We start from the raw sequence: 19,411 nt of genomic DNA, 5'->3' as shown, positions 1-19,411 counted from the left end.
GTATGTCATACTGTCCAAAATAATATTTGACATACCCGGAAGAGTTTAATCCAAGTTATACATTGAAACTTTATTCATAGCAGTTATTAGTAGATTTTTCTTTTTGTTCAATTATTTTTCAATTTCTCATTGTGTTTTGTCTTACAGTCCATTGAATAACAACTCTACCCTACAGTTTACCCTTGGTTTCGATTTGAAAATAATTTGCAGTAAGTATGGGGGAACAGGGATGGTTGTCACACTCTTATCTCGCCACCAAATTTGTAAATAATCAAATGTAGATACTTTTTCTTATGCTTTCTGATCTCTCTCTCTCTATGTCCACTACTTGCCGTACATATCCTACCAAGTCAGACCTACACTGTTTCAATGTCCATTTCTCTGTTCTCAATTGTTGATCCTAACCCCCCCCTCCACATCCCACACCCCGGATTGTAAATAATTGTAAATAATTCAATGTACTGTATATACTCTGATGATTATCTTGTGTGATGACTGTATTATGATAGTATATATCTGATAGTATATATCTGTATCATGAATCAATTTAAGTGGACCCCGACTTAAATAAGTTGAAAAACTTATTCGGGTGTTACCATTTAGTGGTCAATTGTACGGAATATGTGCTGTACTGTGCAATCTACTAATAAAAGTTTCAACCAATCAATCAAACCGGCGGGCACTGCCTCTCAAATTGTGGTATGAAAATTTACAAAATTAGGGTAAAAGCTCAATAGGGAGAAACTGGGGCGGCAGCGCACTGAGGTGTAAGGCAAGCCATGAGAGTCAAAGGGACTTCCAGTATTACTGTTATTTTAAAAACTTGAACGATAAACAAACCTCCAGCTAGGTGGCAGTGATGTTCCAATTAATCAACAGGCTGATCAGGAAATATAAATAACTATGGTATATATTGTCCTATCAAACCTGTCTATAGTGACCACTTACGGGAAACATCAAAATTGGCCAATATGTGCAAGTTGGGAGCCATTTTGACCCAGGCTTTGCAGTGGTTGGAGCCATGATAAATTAACATGTTGAAGTTGGATATGGTGGGAAGCGTTGGATTAGTAATCACGAGGGATGCAACGTGATTTGATGAGAAAGCAAGAGAGCTGCTGCTTGCTGATTTGTTCAAAGTTTAAAAAACAAATGAGGGAGAGTGCTGGCTGGTGCACAATAATATGACAGGAATGTAGATGCACAGTAAGTGTTGTACGTACAGCACCGCCCGCCCCCGTGTGCAAAAGAGTGCAGAATCGTAATTGTTGTTATTAGATTTAAATATTATGGAGGAAAGGAATTCATAACAAGGAAACAATTCACTGTTGTATGAAGTTTATCATAAAAAAAGTAAACAACTGAGATTCCATCTATCAACATCATGTATCATTGTGGCAAATTTGGATATTAGTGTCTGCTATACTGAGTAAAAATAACTATTTTGGGATTCACAATGACTGGCTGTATTATACAGGTGGCGTCTATAGACAAGGTTTATAACATTACCTAATTGTAACTATTTGTTTATGGACAATGTGCATGATACATTATTACACAAGTAATCGATAGGTGCATCACATTTGGAAAACAGCTAATTTCCATCCGTAAATCCTTAATTTGACACCATCTAACAAACAATATACATGGGAGAAAATAAATTATGCAACTACTAAAAACAACAAAAGGACGACTTGTAAAAATGGCAATTAACAGAAAACACAAACATATACAAGAAAGACATCCCCTATTATTCAAAAGGAGACCTATACATCTGTTCATTTATAAAATGCATATGCTGGAAAGTATAGGTGATAAAGTGCCTGTGCAAAGAGGTCTATAATTCATGAAATGCCCAAAGATACAATGCATAAATTACAAAACACCTACTTCAGACCACAACACAATACACAGCTACGATGTACAGTTCATAAAACACATGTTCAAAACCTATAATTTATACAGTGACAAAATGAATGCATACATTTAAAAGCAAAACTAAACACTACAATAATACACAGGAAAAATACTACAGTGTTTTATTGTTGAACTAACAATACTATATACTGTATGTCGTATTAAAATACCAATCTAGTCAATATTGGCAAGTTTCGCAACACTGGTTGCTGATTAACCAATATTTGGCCAAAAAATAAATAAATAAATACTGTAATTTGTTAGATTGTTCAGGTGTGTGCGGATCTTATTCCTGTCTTTCGTCGTCTTTGGTACAGAACGCTGATTGGGGGTACATTTTTGTGGCTGCTATAGTCAGGTGGCCACTAAAACATGTTTGACTCTATATATCATTAAGATCAAAGTCATTTTCACTGTGGGTAATATTCCAGTTACGGCTGCCGTCAGAGGACCAATTCTTACTGCGCAACATATTATAATATAGATGCATATTGCCTCATGATATTATACAATTGTCCCTTCATTAGATCATTATCATTGTTCACCAACAATTTGAAAAACAAACAGATAATAAAGTTCACCAATTGTAGAATTGATTTCAAAAAAGGTTAAAATGACCGAAAAAATATTGAATGTTTTAAAATAATAATAAAATGTTTTTTTTGCTGTCAAAATTGATTAACAATTAGAAATAAAAGAATTAAAGAAAAGAAAAGAAATAAATAAATAACAGTTAATTAATTAATAACAAGAAAGAGACAGACAGACAGAAAGAAAGACAAAAAAAAGAGAAAAAAGAAAGATAGAAAGGCAGAAAGAAAGAAAGATGAAGTGTCTTATTATTGCCAGACTTTCACCGGCCACATAACATGATGTAGCGGGCCCCCGGGCCTAGAGTTTGACACCTGTGGTAAATCCCCTTAAGTAGAATAAGCTCTTTATTCAGAGTGAGTACTAAAAACGGTATGATAACACAAATGCTACCACAGTTTATTGATGAGTAATCCCTTTCATCCCAAAAGGCCACAATGGTCGGTGGCAAACATGGAGATGGAAGAGAATTTGAGGTACAACCACCTGAAGAGGTACAGTGATGCAATGATGCTATGTTTAGAGCCTGATAATTGCTCTTCCACACCCATGATTCAATGTAAATTCCAGTAAACTTTCTCCCCATTTCATGTCATGCAGTGTGGCTTGCTTATATGACAAAACAGCGAACAACAGATTTTAGATAAATACATCTGTATAAATGGGCTGTTGCCATAGTGGATACAACTATAATACATGGGTAATTTGCAGTTTTGGTTTATTTGATTTACAGGTTTATCACTGAGCCACTAGGCGTTTTGTGTGTGTTTGTACCTGTGTTCGAAGGATCTCCCCTTTAGTTAACTGCATGTCACCAGTGAGTTCTTTGACGGTGATGCCCAGAGGCTCCAATCGTTTACTGAAGTACTTAGTCATTTCAGCTGCCAAGGCCTTCATTGGAGCAACATACACTATCTGCAGCCACAAAAACAGAGAGAGATACAATAAACAAAAAGGATGGAAACCAGAGCAAGTTACATTGGACTGGGGATGTTGGTCAAGACAATCAGCACAATCTGAAATCTACTGTTGATAACAGCAGGCACTTCCACCTGCAAAGCTCAGTGAGGTAGATAAAGTGTTTTTGTCAGTGTGTCAACAGAAGAGCCGACGTGTGGACAGGCCTTCAAAGACAACAAAGTCTTAGCCTGTCTGAATAATTTATTTAGTTTGTGCTTGGTTTGACAATATGAATTTAAGGACGCATTCTGATACTCTTTGAGTGATTTGACATCTGCTGAAACTTTTTACACAAAAATTCTGCAACATATACTTTAATATCGCCTGCTTTGCTTTCTTTGGAAAGGGCATGCTGGTGCCCTCTTTCCTAGGTTAGCAACGTACAGGCTGAAATTGCACATACAGCCGAGTTGTGATTCATCAGAGCACTCTTTTAGGTCCATTGGTCAACAATTCAATTCTATTTTGCAGCATGCAGAGAGCTCAGTGGGCATTATAGCGACCTTGAATAACCTCGAAACACATCCAGTATTTTAAATAATAACGTTCCAATGGTTGAAAAAAGGCCTGAATTCATGCAGCACTCCTCATTCAGTCCAACAGTAATTTGTTTCAGTAAGAATGTTTCAGAAAAAAACCTGCTTCTGAAATAAGATACGTTTGTTTTTCAACAGCGTTTCATTTTGCCAAGCGTTCAAATGTAATTTCAATTGGCATTTCTCAATCACACCTGTCTTAAATAAAATTTGCTTATGATTGATAAAAATACTAAACATACTTTTGACTCATATTGAAACATACCTGTGTCACCCTATCCCAACATTACATGTCTCACTGTATTTACATTGTTAAATAAGAGGGGAACTGCAATTTTTATTTTATTTTGTCGATCATTCACAATCCTTATGTCAGACAAGAAAACACGTACTTTTCTTTTTTGTGCATCTAAATAATGAAAAGCGGCTAGCAATAGGGAGTAATTCATTCCACCTATAAAGCCCTCTAAAAACACCAACAATGCTTCATTTACATGCTGTGACATGCATAATAACCAAGTATTAGCAACATTGTTATTGTAAAAGCTAACAGAGAGAAACTACTTTTTTGGCATAGTAAAACAGCGCCTTGCTCACAGAGATACTCACACTGCTCCTCTGGCCACTAGCAAAAGGTAAGATAGCTACGAAGTTGCTGCTAAATCGTACCTGAGTTTGAAAAAATAAAAAAATGCTAGATTATTAATCATGCCTCACAGGTGTATAGTAGTAGAAGGTGGTGGCCATAAGCAGATACGTTTGTCAACTTCGAAATTCCATTTCTTACCATCTAAAACTATAGATTAAGTCAGTGGATACTGGCTCTCAACACACACTCAAAGACATCGCCCGGAAGACTAAGCAAGATAATGGTTTGTTTTCAGCATTTTGTACTTGAGTATGTTGAATTTACCAGCACTACTGGGAGTGCAAGTCCTGTGCTGAAAGATACAAACATCCCATTAGTCGGATGCAGCATACAGTCCCAGTGAGAGCAGATACAACACCCATTTTCTAAAACTTGTAGCTCATTCTTTGTATATTCAGTCTCTAAAAGATAATGTATTGAATCCTCATTTTTCTATCACCAAGTCCGCCATTATTAATGCTAACAAACACAGAACACACTCAATGCTGTTGGTGTTGACGAAAGTGGCATTTGTTGCAATGCACTTTGTTAAATCAAAGTGCTCAGGGAAAGAAGTTCCACCAATACTTAAAGGGACCAGAATACTGTAAATATTACTTGATGTTATCATGAATGTGGCTGTTACTATATTACATACATATTCACAGCGTATATATAAAACGTTGGGAGTTTTTTTAGAGGGCTTTATAGGTCAATCCCAATTGCCTTCATTGTTAGCAGCCTATTGCTAGCAGTTTTTCAGTATTTAGCACGCACAGAAAAAAAGACTGTGTTCTTGACTCACATAGGGATTGTTGATAATGGGCATAATTTCAAACGGGTGCAGTTCCCCTTTAAATAGATTAAGTCAAATGGACACTCTCCATGACAGTTCATGAAATACAGCTTTTACCTGTCAACCCTCCCTTTTCCCCAAGGGCACTAATACATATTGCCCCCCTTTCCCAGCAAATTTTTGTTCCAGTATGTTTTTCTTCCATTAAAAAAAAATCCTCTCCTAAGCCAACAATTGTGAAGCTGGGGCAGGGCTCACAACTGGCAGCATGGCAAGTCACATGCAGTGTTGCCAGATGTACGGTATTATAGTGTATGTATAACAATTTCATCCACCATACAATGTGTGATTAACAATTTTTGATTAAGAATTAAAAAAAAATCCAATTGATGTAATTAATTTAGATTAATTATTTCCCCCATTTGTCACCAAAATCCCCCTCTTAAATGTTGACAGCTATCGATATTTGTGCATCGCTTTATCAAGTCAAAAGAAGGGTTGTCGTTAATGTTTTAACACAAATTTAACCCTATATTTACAAATTTTTGCTAAATTATTTGCTTGTATATCCTGTCATTTGCAGAAACAGAAGGTGATACAGATGGAATGTGTGTGAGATGTTAAAATGCACACTTTAGTTAGACAAACATGCCCATACAGAAAAGGCTCTTTTAAATTGCAGGCTCAGTTTGTCAGCAAGCCATGCCAGATGTTTCGATTGACAAGGAGAACATTTTGTATAGCTGAAAGCTGCCCAATAATGGCCTGACTTTATGCATACAGTATGTAAACAAACTAAAGTGTGCAGCACATACCTTTTTGTTGTTGTTCCAGACCTGGTTACTGAACAGCAAGTGTGAATGCAGCCAAATGTAACAAATACATGTACAAGTCCTTACAGATTTAAATTTGGATTCTATGAAATGCATTTATTTTTAGACTAGGGTTTCAGAAAAGCTTTACACACTCTGTTTTTTGATGAGGTGTTATTAGTTTGGTTTTCTGATGAAAAGATACAATTTCTTTTGATTTTGTTCTACACTCAGACCTTGAATTCATCCTTTTTGATGACGCCGCCAGGCTGCAGGTGTTGGCGGATCTCGTGAAGAACAGTCAGCATGGCAATGTTGGTCTTGCCAGCACCAGTTGGGGCGCAGATCAGTAGGTTTTCATTGGTGTTGTAGGCAGTCTCAAACACCAGTGACTGGATCCTGTTAAGGCGCTCCATTCCTTTGAAAACCAACTGTCCGATCTGAAAGCATACATACGAGTGGAAAACATTTATAAGTAGGTAGGGTTTCCCCTAAATGTAATTGATCATGGTGTACCATCACAGCAAAATAAAAGCTGCCACACCTTAAAAAATAAGCTTGTTTTTTTTTTACGTGAAAACACATTTTAAGTAATATATTGTATAATTTGATGTATTAACGCCTATTTGACCAGTGACTCACCAAAAATTTGGCCACAGAAAAAAAAAACTCCCGCACACCACTGCCTTGAGCGCAGGCAGCATGTCTGCAATGTTGACATACATTAATACATCCGAGATATGATGTTTAAAAAGGACAGTGGTGCTCATTCAAGTAAAAAAAGTTAAGCTGGAGTAGCAGCGCTAAATAAGTGTGACGTCAGTGAGTGTTTTGGGACAGTAGAGGCTCGCTGCAGCTTTTTTTTTTTTTGTCGCGGACATCGAGCGACAGAAGTAAGGAGTCTCCAAAACACGAGTACAGTCTCCAACAACACAAGAAAAAAATGCTAGATTTGTTGCAAGTTGTTTTCCATGAAGAAAATGTCACTGAGAAAATTAGAGAAGTCTCTAGAAACTTCAAAAATGTTCAACAAATTGCAGCCTATTTTACATTGTACAATAAGCAGCAACAGTATACAATAGAGCAAAACGATATTAAAAAATATGTATGTTAATACTAATAACACATATTTTCATTAGCCTTTTTAAAGAATATATATGCATCACCGCCAATTATGCAAACTATATGACGACATGATATTGACCTCTTCTGACCACAACCCCACAGCCACATGTATATAGATAGATAGATAGATAGATAGATAGATAGATAGATAGATAGATAGATAGATAGATAGATAGATAGATAGATAGATAGATAGTACTTTATTGATTCCTTCAGGAAAATTTTAATTCCAGCAGCAGTGTACAGAATTGAGATCGAATATTGTCAATCTGTGAAGAACCCTACTTTATCAATAAAGTAGTATCAATAAGGAAAAGTATAGGTCTACAAACCTAAGAGAAAATGTTGAATAATTACAGTGTTGCCTTGGATACAGCCCAAAATCATATTGTTATTTTTTTTTTTTGTTAATCACTATTAGATTCTATACCAGACTCAAAGCAAGAAGAGTCACAAACTATAATCAATCATGGAAGTGTTTTGGACACACACCCCTCTACATTAAAGAGCCTATTATTTAATAAGCTGGTGCTATGTTTAATACGACGTATATAGCTATAATAAAACAAGCCTTGGTCAAAGACAATGTGGAATAATAGGAGACTTTGTTTTGCTATTTATATTGAGTTTTGTACTTGTATTTTGATCGAGTTTAGTTTATCTGCTGTGAATTTACCCGATGCGCACACAACCAGCTGTCTGACAAAATAACACTGATCAGATATTAGAAAATGTTTTAGCAGTACTTCACAAGCCCTTTCTGTCATTACCACTACAGGCCGACAACAATGAATTTATAATCTCACTGGGGTTGTGAAACAATGAACATTTAAGAAAATACATATTAAAAAAGGAAATGTTGTATAACTGTCTGTCCACACCAGCCCTTGCATTGTAGGTTTAAGGCAGACCTGGGCATTCTGCGGCCCGCGGGCCGCATCCGGCCCTTTGTGCATCCCTGTCCGGCCTGCGTGAGGCCAATTATAAATTACAAAATAAATTTAAAAAAGTATCTATGTCGAGTGTGCAATACAATGGTGCTGCTTTTGTTTTGAAAATCGTTATTTGTATTACTACCATGTGGACGTATGCGTGTGCGTGATTGTGAGTGAATGTGAACAGCAGCAATCACAAATTACAAAATAAAGTTGAAAAAACATCTATGTCGTGCGCGCAATACAACTGTGCTGCTTTTATTTTGAAAAGTATTATTTATGGGCGTGTGTCCGTGTGTAACCTGCGAGTGAAGGTGCACATGCAGCGACAAGTGATGCACGGTTTGCACCCGAGACGCTAAAAAGAGAAAAGTTGATGACGAATGGCGTGTTTTCAACAAGACATGGACTGCCAAGCAACGTTCCCTCTAAGGTGGGTGCCTGCGCAATTGCGTACTGCTCAAGCGTCCGCTGCACACAGCAAATATATGCCGCGCACCAAATCAAATCCCATCTGAATTCTAAACAAAATAAACATATTTATTCTATGTAATTTTGCAATGCAACTTTGAGTGACAGTGACAACAAGCGGCCCTAACGGTGTTCGTCAACACCGTTCAATTGAACACCGTTCAATTATTGTAACGTCTATCGAGATGCTTCGAGGACAGGAATTATATCGATCACTTTATTGAGCAAAACTGTTTATATTCGGACATAACCACACCAAAAACATGAGTAAAACACTTCTATCTCGAAAAACTAGTCATTTTCTGCCGTACAAACCAGGCCAAAACCAACTTGTCATCTGTCACCAACACGCATACCACTAAACCACTGGTGCGTTTATGGCCACACAAAAAGTCGGACAACTCAAACACCACACAAAGTTACACTCAGTCATACGTGTGCTTATTTTACTGTCATTTATTATTCATGTTAATTTATTTATATTAGTCATGGAATGCTGTTACACACACTATGTTGAAGTATTACTATTATTTTTAATTATTATTATTATTATTATTATTATTTATCTTACGGTATACATCAAAAATAATATTGAGCAACATTTAATTGAAATATTGTCGATGTGGCCGTCCAGCAGTGCTCGGGTTGCTCATGCGGCCCCCGGTAAAAATTAATTACCCACCCCTGGTTTAAGGTATTTATTCTCTAAGACTACATTCATCTGGAATCATTTTAGGCTCTGTCGCAGACATTGCAGACAGTACTGCAGCTGGATTTTCACACTTCTGTCCAGAAGTGAATAATTAGAATAACTAATAACTGAGTGCTACTTACCACTAAACATAACACACATAATATATTTATTTAGGTTAATTAAATGGCTTTTAATGCAAGTGCAACTGAGAAATAGTTTGTACATGACTCATTTATTTAAAAGCTTCAGCTTTTCAAGGTCTCTTAGAGCTATTAAGGCGCATACAAAGGCTTCCAAACCAAGAGAGCCATCACAGCTGTCCATTAATGACAAATGTGCAAAATAGAAGATGAGGAAAAGTGTCACATTTTTCAGACTGTCTTACATAGCCTTAGTAATCATTTAGTAGGTGTTATGTGCACGTGCTTTAGAAGAGTAAGGCACTTTCAAGCTGCAGCTAACGAAGAGAGCCACTACTTGCATGAGGCTAATTCAGACGAGGCTAATTCAGCAAAGATAAAGGGTTATTTCATTTTCAAAGCTAATACAATATGTAGATTTTTTTAAATAAAAAACAGCCTGTATGTCAGTGTTGTGTTATTAATGTGAGTGCATAATAAATATTGGATAGATAATTATCATATAAGGAATTACTATAAGATGTAAATACAATAATATAAAAAAAAATAGTTCTGATAACCGATTAAAAAAATAATAGCTCCAACGAGGCAATTTTAACCATACTTTGTTGTAGGTAGGTTAGGGTGAGCATATCAAAGGCTCCTTTTCTCATTGTAAACCATCCATCCATCTTATTTTGCTTATCCGAGGTCGGGTCAGGGGGCAGCAGCCTAAGCAGAGAAGCCCAGACTTCCCTCTCCTCAGCCACCTTGTCCAGTTCCTCCCGGGGGATTCCGAGGCGTTCCCAGGCCAGCAAAAAGGAGGAGATATTATCTTCCCAACATGTCCTGGGTCTTCCCCGTGGCCTCCCACCGGTCGGACATGCCCTAAACACCTCCCCAGGGAGGCGCCCGGGGGGCATCCTGACCAGATGCCCAAACCCACCCCATCTGGCTCCTCTCGATGTGGAGGAGCAGCGGCTTTACTTTGAACTCTTCTCGGATGACAGAGTTTCTCACCCTATCTCTAAGGGAGAGCCCCGCCACCTGATGAGGAAACTTATTTCGGCCGCTTATACGCCTGATCTTGTGCTTTCGGTCATAACCCAAAGCTCATGACCATAGGTGAGGATTGGAATGTAGATCGACCGGTAAATTGAGAGCTTTGCCTTCTGACTCAGCTCCTTCTTTATCATAACGGATTGATACAGTGTCCGCATTACTGAAGAGGCCGCACCGATCCGTCTGTCGATCTCACAATCAACCCTTCTCTCATTAATGAAAAAAGACTCCGAGGTACTTGAACTCCTCCACTTGGGGCAAGATCTCTTCCCCAATCCGGAGATGGCACGCTACCCTTTTCCGGGCAAGAACCATTGACTCGGACTTGGAAGTGCAGATTCTCATCCCAGTCGCTTCACACTCGGCTGCGAACCGATTAAGGGAGCGCTGAAGATCCTGGCCAGATGAAGCCATTAGGACCACATCATCTGCAAAAAGCAGAGACATAATCCTGCAGCCACCAAACCGGATCCCCTCAACGCTCTGACTGCGCCTAGAAATTATGTCCATAAAAGTTATGAACAGAATCAGTGACAAAGGGCAACCCTGGTGCAGTACAACCCTCACTGAAAACGGGTCCGACTTACTGTCGGCAATGCGGACCAAGCTCTGACACTGATCATACAGGGAGCGGACAGCCACAATCAGACAGTCCGATACCCCATACTCTCTGAGCACTCCCCACAGGTACACAAAGCGCATGTAGACTGGTTGGACAAACTCCCATGCACCCTCAAGGACCCTTCGAAGCGATTCTGGACCACCATCCACTGACTCAGGAGGGGGAAGCGGTGCACTGTCAACACTGTGGATGCTGCTGACCTCGACTGCGGATGTGGTGGATTGGTAGAGGGAATACTTCGAAGACCTCCCTAATCTCACCTCACAGCTTCCTATGAGGAAGCAGTGCCTGGGGAATTTGTGGTGGGCTCTCCTATTTCTGGGGCTGAGGTTGCCGTGGTAGTTAGAAAGTTCCTCGGTGGCAAGACCCCGGGGGTGGATGCGATCCGCCCAGAGTTCCTTAAGGCTCTGGATGCTGTGGGGCTGTCGTGGTTGACAAGACTCTGCAACATTGCGTGGACATCGGGGGCGATACCTCTGGATTGACAGAGGTTCCTCTCTTTTAGAATGGGAACCGGAGGGTGTGTTCCAACTATCGTGCGATCACACTCCTCAGCCTTACCGGTAAGGTCTATTCAGGTGTACTGGAGTGGAACCTCGGATTCAGGAGCAGCTTGTGGTTTTCGTCCTGGTCGTGGAACTGTGGACCATCTCTATACTCTCTCATTGTAAACATGTAAGGCAAATATGGGACTTTATTGTTTCAGCGGGAGACATTTTGAGTGCTATTTGCAACAAATGTTCAGCAAACGTTCCGTGAAGAGGGGAAAAAACTATCACGCATCAACACATCAAACCTTATCAGCCAGCTGAAACACTAGCATTGTGATGACGGGGTTTCGAAAGCTTTTGAAGCAGCCTTGTGCTGAAGAAGCTGCCCAAAAGCCAGTCACAAAGAAAGCTGTGCACAAACTACATGTAAAAAATTATACATATGAATAGGTTACTCAGTTATCGGTATTGTTCTTGAGAAGCAGAAATGTATCTGGATCAGTACTGGCTTAAAAGAATACACCAAGCATCCCAAGTTTCCAGCATTAACATTTCTGCTTTTTCCCGTTTCTTTACACCTATATTTGCTCTTTTATTCCACTTTTTGTGTGTGTTTTTTGTCATTGTACTTTTGGAATTAAACATTTGCAAATGGCCCCTAGGTATCAAAAGTAGGCACATTTAGGACGTCTTGGGGGGGGGGGGGGCTAACAAATCTATTATGTTCTAGTTAGTTTTTCCTACTTATTTTTATACCAAATTATTTTTAAGCATAAAAATGGCTAAATGAACTAAAAAGATCACAAGTACAGTAGTACTGGCCACGAGATCAGACCATGGCACCTAAAGTCAGTAAAGTATATGTCCTATATTCTATTATTAAATCTACTTGATTGTATTAAACAAGTGTAAAGATGACTGTGCGGGTGTTAAAAGGGCTCTTACATTGTTAAAAACTATATTTGCAATTCTATAGCTATGAAAATATTTGATTTATAATGAATAATTCCTACATCACAGAAATGTATTCACCGGAACCACTTAACTGTGTTAAACAAGGGCAAAAACTAAAGAGTTCCATTTCTCTTACCTCATCCAGTTGAGAGATGTAGATGGGTTTCTCTTCAAATCCAATAGGTAGGGGCTCATTGGGTGGGATTTCCACTTCTTCATACATTTTAACATTATTTCTGCGGATTCCCTCAGGAAGCAGCATCTGGATGCAACATATAAAATGTATAGTAAATAATCGTTTGTATTATAGTATTGGGGTTTGTTAAAAATAATAAAGGATACACTAACAACTTCATGTACACAAATTTAAATACACAAAAATTCTGACAAAACTAGTTATTTACATCCATAGTTATTAACGTCCTCAGACCCAGATTAGTAACGCAACATAGGTTATGTCTAACACGTTTTGGAATAAATTAAAAGAAAGTCCTGGGTTCGATCCCTGGGCTCGGGGTCTTTCTGTGTGGAGTTTGCATGTTGTTCCCGTGACTGAGTGGGTTCTCTTTGGGTACTCCGGCTTTCTCCCACCTCCAAAGACATGCACCTAGGGATAGGTTGATTGGTAACACTCAATTGGCCTTAGTGTGTTTATGTGAGTGTGAATGTTGTCAGTCTATCTGTGTTGGCCCTGCGATGAGATAGTGACTTGTCCAGGGTGTACCCCACCTTCTGCCTGAATGCAGCTGGGATAGGCTCCAGCCACCCCCGTGACCCAGAGAGAGACAAGGGGTAGAGAATGGATGGATGGCCATTTAAAGTCACTATACACAATGCGACTGAAACCGCTCCTCTTACGGTGTAAATATGCTTATTTACAGTTTAAAAAACGTAAACATTAAATTCATAAATATAAAATGTTTCAAAAATGGTTTAAAATGTGCAAGAAAGATAAAAGTAAAGGATATGTAGAGTGTTGATTACGCACATTTCCCATTCACTCAACTGAATGATTGAAATTAAATATTCTTCAAACATTATGGATGATTGGCTTTTCAATGTGGTACAACTATCAAAGGTTTGTGTGAAAAATGTTATTAATGTATGGCCTATATTGCTAAAAATCAACATTTTAAACATTTAAACAAGGTAAACGTGTTATTTTACCACCACGGATAATCACATACTTTAAATACATTTAAATAAATTACAAAAGTAAAAATTACATTACAGAAGCTTTCAATTATTTTAAATCGAGACAAAAAAGAACATTAATCTATTATTTTTTTACTCATTTCATTGTCAATTACAAGAAACACTGCATAATAATCTTATACATATGCACAAACCCAAACATATTCATTATTGCTTACCCTAGCTCCTCCGACAAAGGCAGGTGTCTTTGCGGCCTCAGCGTAGCTGTCATAGACATTTGGGTATTTGATCCGTTCATGCACTCTGTCTCTACAAAGCACAGGTTCCTGGCGGGCAGTCAACAGAGCATGCTCCCTGTATGAAAAACAAAACACAGTTTAACATGCTTTACACAACTGTAAGTGTCATTAAAGCATTTAATAAGAAACAACTCGGTATGAACGAGCCAGGAGGACAGAGACAGGACAATTTTTTAAAAACATCATCCATTTTATGACCAATCACTTTAATCAGTGGTGCCAAATTTGGACCGGCGAGTTGTTTGATTTGGCCCACCAAAGGGTGGCTTCCAAATGTATTACTGACCTTTTAAACTCACTAGGGGTACCCTGATCCAATATTGATATCACATATCAGTCCTATATCAGCATAAAAAAAACAAGTTTTAGATTATATTGGCTTACATCTAAACTTTCCAATATTAGTTTTACTACCAGCAGTCCTGCGGCATGTTTACTTGTGAAAAGCTGGACAGCCAGTTAATATCTAAATGTCCTCCAATAAACACTCAAGTTATTCCATTTTAGTGAAGTCATTTACAAAAGGTAAACATGCTAGGCTATAGGCTACTAGGAACTAGCAGCTACACAACAGCTAAGCACACAAGCTAGACATACGTAATAATGATTGAACAATCAAAACAGCACATTTGTCAATAAAAAAACAAGTATCAAATACTTATAGTTGCACATTACTTATATATACAAAGTCTCCAAGGCGGGAGCGTATTAGAAAGTATCCAGTAACAAACGCGGCTGCATCATTTAACTGGCTGTGTCATGAGTTTAAATGTCCATTTCTCTGATGATGCAATTGTTGATGACTGAAGTGTTGATACCAACCAAACCTAATCCCCCCCGCCCCCCATATCCCACAACCCGGATTGTAAATAATGTAAATAATTCAATGTATATACTCTGATGATTATCTTGTGTGATTACTGTATTATGAAAATAGTATATATCTGTATCATGAATCAATTTAAGTGGACCCCGACTTAAACAAGTTGAAAAACTTATTCGGGTGTTACCATTTAGTGGTCAATTGTACGGAATATGTACTTCACTGTGCAATCTACTAATAAAAGTTTCAATCAATCAATCAATCAACTTCATACATTTTTATGATCACAAGGTGTCACAAAAAACAATTACCGCTCCACTTCGACTTAAAGAAGGCATAAGTCTATTCCTGACAGGTAATAACAAATAGGTTAGTGTTTTTCATACCCACTATTGTTCTCTGTTTGACTAATTTCCCTGGATTGATCCTTTTCTAACATTCCACACTACTAAATAATATAGATTATGTCGGATTCTTGCTGATATTGGATCGGATTAATATCAGTATTGTATCGGAAATGAAAACGTTTGGGACACCCTTTACACTCACACAATCATTGACGACATGTTCGCAAGATTAACAAGTCGGCAAACCAGTTGCCATCTATCATTGTTATTGATACTATATATAGGAGGAACTTGTTAGCAATTTGTGTTTCATTCATAAAGTTTGGCCTATGGCCTGTTGGTACATTATCACTTTGGCTATTGGAGGCAAATAGTTGGTGCACTCCTGACTTAGATGAAGAAGGCATTGATGTGTAACCGCATCCTTGCTATTCACAACCAAATCACGATTCCTATTAACTGTACTGTGCTGTCTCATAGATTTTTAATAACGGTCCTGTGCTCTATCATTGTTAATGCGTTTTTCTTTGTTTCTTGCATTGAACAAGGAAAACACATCCCACTAAGTCAGATTCATTGTGTGTTAAACATACTTGGCCAATAAATGAATCGATCAGAAATATTTTATCAATCCCCGTCAGGAGATTTGGGTGCTATTGTTGCCCTTAATGTATACAGTATTAGGATTAGAATACATTTTTAAAAATATGTTTTAGGCTATGCTTATTAGCTGCATGCCATACAGTATACAGTTTATAACTGGTTTTAGTTTATTAGTTTATTATTATTTCTTCGGTCAATCGTCAACAAAATAAACAAACAGTTGTACATTCATAGATTGAAAATGAAAATGTTGCAGACTGAAAGGGTTTAGGCTGAAGTTGAACACTTCATGAGCAAGACCTCTAAAACCATATCTCTGCATTTTGTTTAAAAGTAATGTGTGATCGATGGTGTCAAAGGCCTTGCTCAGGTCAATAAAAACGCCAACAACAAACTCCCTCTTATCAATTGCAGTGGTCCCTCTTATCAATTGCAGTGGTTACCTGCAATTGATAAGAGGGAGTTTGTTGTTGGCGTTTTTATTGACCTGAGCAAGGCCTTTGACACCATCGATCACACATTACTTTTAAACAAAATGCAGAGATATGGTTTTAGAGGTCTTGCTCATGATTGGTTGAAGAGTTATCTTGGTGGCAGAGAACAGTATGTGCATATGAAAAATGTAGATTCAGATAACCAGATTATAACACATGGAGTACCCCAGGGTTCTGTATTGGGACCAAAATTGTTTTTATTGTATATTAATGATATCTGCAAAATCTTTAAAAAACTCAACTGTATTCTCTTTGCTGACGATACAAGTCTGTACTGTTCTGGGCAAGACCTTTGCCAACTCTTAGAGACTGTAGAGAGTGAACTCCACATACTAAAGCAATGGTTTGATGCCAATAAACTGTCAATCAACCTAAATAAAACAAAATATATAATTTTTGGAAATAGGAAAAATAACATACAGTGTCATATAAGAATTTATGATATGGAGATAGAAAGGGTGTAGTCAACAACATTTTTGGGAATCTATATAGATGATAAATTAAATTGGAAACTGTACATAAATATACTTAAGACAAAGGTGGCAAAAAATATTGCTATGTTACATAAAATCAAAAACTCTGTTTTAAAGAGGTTTTATTATAATTACCGGTATATACCGTATTTTTCGGACTATAAGTCACAGTTTTTTTCATAGTTTGGCTGGGGGTGCGACTTATACACAGGAGCGACTTATGTGTGAAATTATTAACACATTACCGTAAAATATCAAATAATATTATTTAGCTCATTCACGTAAGAGACTAGACGTATAAGATTTTATCTCGGATTTAGCGATTAGGAGTGACAGATTGTTTGGTAAACTTATAGCATGTTCTATATGTTATAGTTACCGGTATTTGAATGACTCTTACCACAATATGTTACGTTAACATACCAGGCACGTTCTCAGTTGGTTTTTTATGCGTCATATAACGTACACTTATTCAGCCTGTTGTTCACTATTCTTTATTTATTTTAAATTGCCTTTCAAATGTCTATTCTTGGTGTTGGGTTTTATCAAATAAATTTACCCAAAAAATGCGATTTATACTCCAGTGCGACTTATACAGGTTTTTTTCCTTCTTTATTATGCATTTTCGGCGGGAGCGACTTATACTCCGGAGCGACTTATACTCCGAAAAATACGGTACTAAATTGCGAGAATAGTGTTGAATCGACAATCAATTTAAAATCGAATCGTCACCCTAAGAATCGGAGTTTAATTGAATAATGACTTGTTGTAAGACTCACATCCCTATAAAATGGTGTGCCTCCTTGACAACCTGCGACTTAATACTGCAATTCATTTGTCTTAAAGCAACACTTTACCTATGCCTCCAAATAAAATCTATTTCATGAAATAAACTCTCGGATGCAATTTACGTAACGCCAATGAAAATACTGAAGCTTGTCAGTTTTCGTAAGAGCACACACAAAGCAGAATGGAGAGCCAAGACAACTGAAGAGAAAAAAACAAAACAAGAGCAAGACTTGATAGCTAATGTACCGCTGGGCTCTCATCTCTCTGGGGTCAAAGTTCATGATAGCATCAGAGCATTCCACATCATCTGTTCCTTTCCCCTTCTTCCTCTCTCTCTTGTCCTCCCTGCGGAATATCTTCATCAACTGTTTTTCTTGTTCCGACTGGACGGTCACTTGGCAGCCATAGGTAGGCCTTGAAACATCATCAGTGCCTTTTCGGCCAGCATCTGGAGGAGGATTCTAGAGTTAATAATATATCTGGGCTGATAAATCAATAAATCAATTAGTCGCAACAATAAATGAAAATGAGATAGATGACTTTGGGTGGATAATTTGCCATACATGTGCGACTTTGTTTTCTTTTTTTCTCGTTTTCAAAAAGGGTGCAAGAGGGTTTACTCCGCGCATCGCTATCCATACCTGGGGGCGTTTATTTAATAGCATAATTAAATGAAAAGAGTGCACCCCTTTTGTCAGTCTTCCACAAGCTTTGCCTCGGTGGGAGAACGCTGGATCGTTAGCTTACACACACAGGATGCACAGAGAGCGAGCCTTGCTCGCCGCAAGTCAGAAGCGCCATAAAATAACAAAAATTAGGAAGAAAAAATATTATTAAAAAGCCAAATGTTCGGTGTGGGAAATGTCAGCTTTAAATGATTAATTACAATTGGATGACCAAGATGAGCCCATAAACATGGACAGACAGTCAAGTATGCTCAATTTCTTGGAAAGTGAGGGACAAAAATAAATAAATAAATAAAAAATAAATAACACTGGATCAATTTTTTCCATTTGAGGACTTCAAGATGTTAAATTTTTATTTATTCAATTTTTTAGTAACAAAGATTGATAGTCAACTTTATTGTCATTGTTTGTTTCTTTTTAGGACTTTTAGGATAACAAAGTGTTTGCCCTTCCAGTTACAATGGTAAAAAAATGCTACTGTAATGAGAAATAAAAGTTTATTGCGTTTAAAAGGGTTATTTGAATAATTATTCTATAATATGATTACATTTGTGCTTAATTTGGTCTTAAAATAATGTTGATAATATAGTTTTATTAGCAATGTGGGACAATAAGTTGTCCAGCAAAATTTGTTATCGATCCAGGCCTAGTTAATAATATGGGACAAATTCAAATTGTCTATTTTCGGGGGTTGTTTCAAAAAATACACCAGTTGACAATATATCTAATAATATTCATAGTTTGATTGTCAATAAAACCTTCAGGCATATTGGCTGTACACAAACAAAGTGTGTTGTTTGTTTGTTAGTGTGCCATCTGTGAGTTATTGGCAGTACAACTGTGAGAATCGTAATACCAGAGTTGGGAAAATGTTTGGCAAAGTGCCGCAAGGAGCAGACACATTTCTGGAATTTATTTGGAATTAGAATGTCATTGTTTGTAGAAGGAAAAGTGAACCCATAGTGGTTGCTACGGCAATATGAAAGGAAGAAAAACTGTTTTACCATGTAAATAGCCTGATTGTGACTG

The 19,411-nt window shown here is 37.6% G+C and overlaps 1 protein-coding gene across 1 annotated transcript in view; it reads right to left on the bottom strand.

Moving 5' to 3' along the window:
• ascc3 (activating signal cointegrator 1 complex subunit 3) overlaps positions 1 to 19,411 on the bottom strand; it is a 407,454-nt gene that overhangs the window by 65,865 nt on the left and 322,178 nt on the right. Inside the window, exons 5-10 of the mRNA XM_062063751.1 lie at positions 19,387 to 19,411; positions 17,943 to 18,144; positions 14,087 to 14,222; positions 12,850 to 12,975; positions 6,477 to 6,680; positions 3,283 to 3,423 (exon numbers count right to left, since the gene is read on the bottom strand). The exon at positions 19,387 to 19,411 is cut by the window's right edge and continues 102 nt beyond it. Of these exons, the coding sequence (XP_061919735.1) occupies positions 3,283 to 3,423; positions 6,477 to 6,680; positions 12,850 to 12,975; positions 14,087 to 14,222; positions 17,943 to 18,144; positions 19,387 to 19,411 (834 nt within the window). The remainder of the gene's footprint in view (positions 1 to 3,282; positions 3,424 to 6,476; positions 6,681 to 12,849; positions 12,976 to 14,086; positions 14,223 to 17,942; positions 18,145 to 19,386) is intronic.

This window comes from Entelurus aequoreus, linkage group LG11 (assembly GCF_033978785.1).
Source record: "Entelurus aequoreus isolate RoL-2023_Sb linkage group LG11, RoL_Eaeq_v1.1, whole genome shotgun sequence".
In the NCBI taxonomy this organism is placed as follows: domain Eukaryota; kingdom Metazoa; phylum Chordata; class Actinopteri; order Syngnathiformes; family Syngnathidae; genus Entelurus; species Entelurus aequoreus.
The sequence above is the reverse complement of the archived record's forward strand: the minus strand, read 5'-3'. Positions and strand labels throughout refer to the sequence as shown.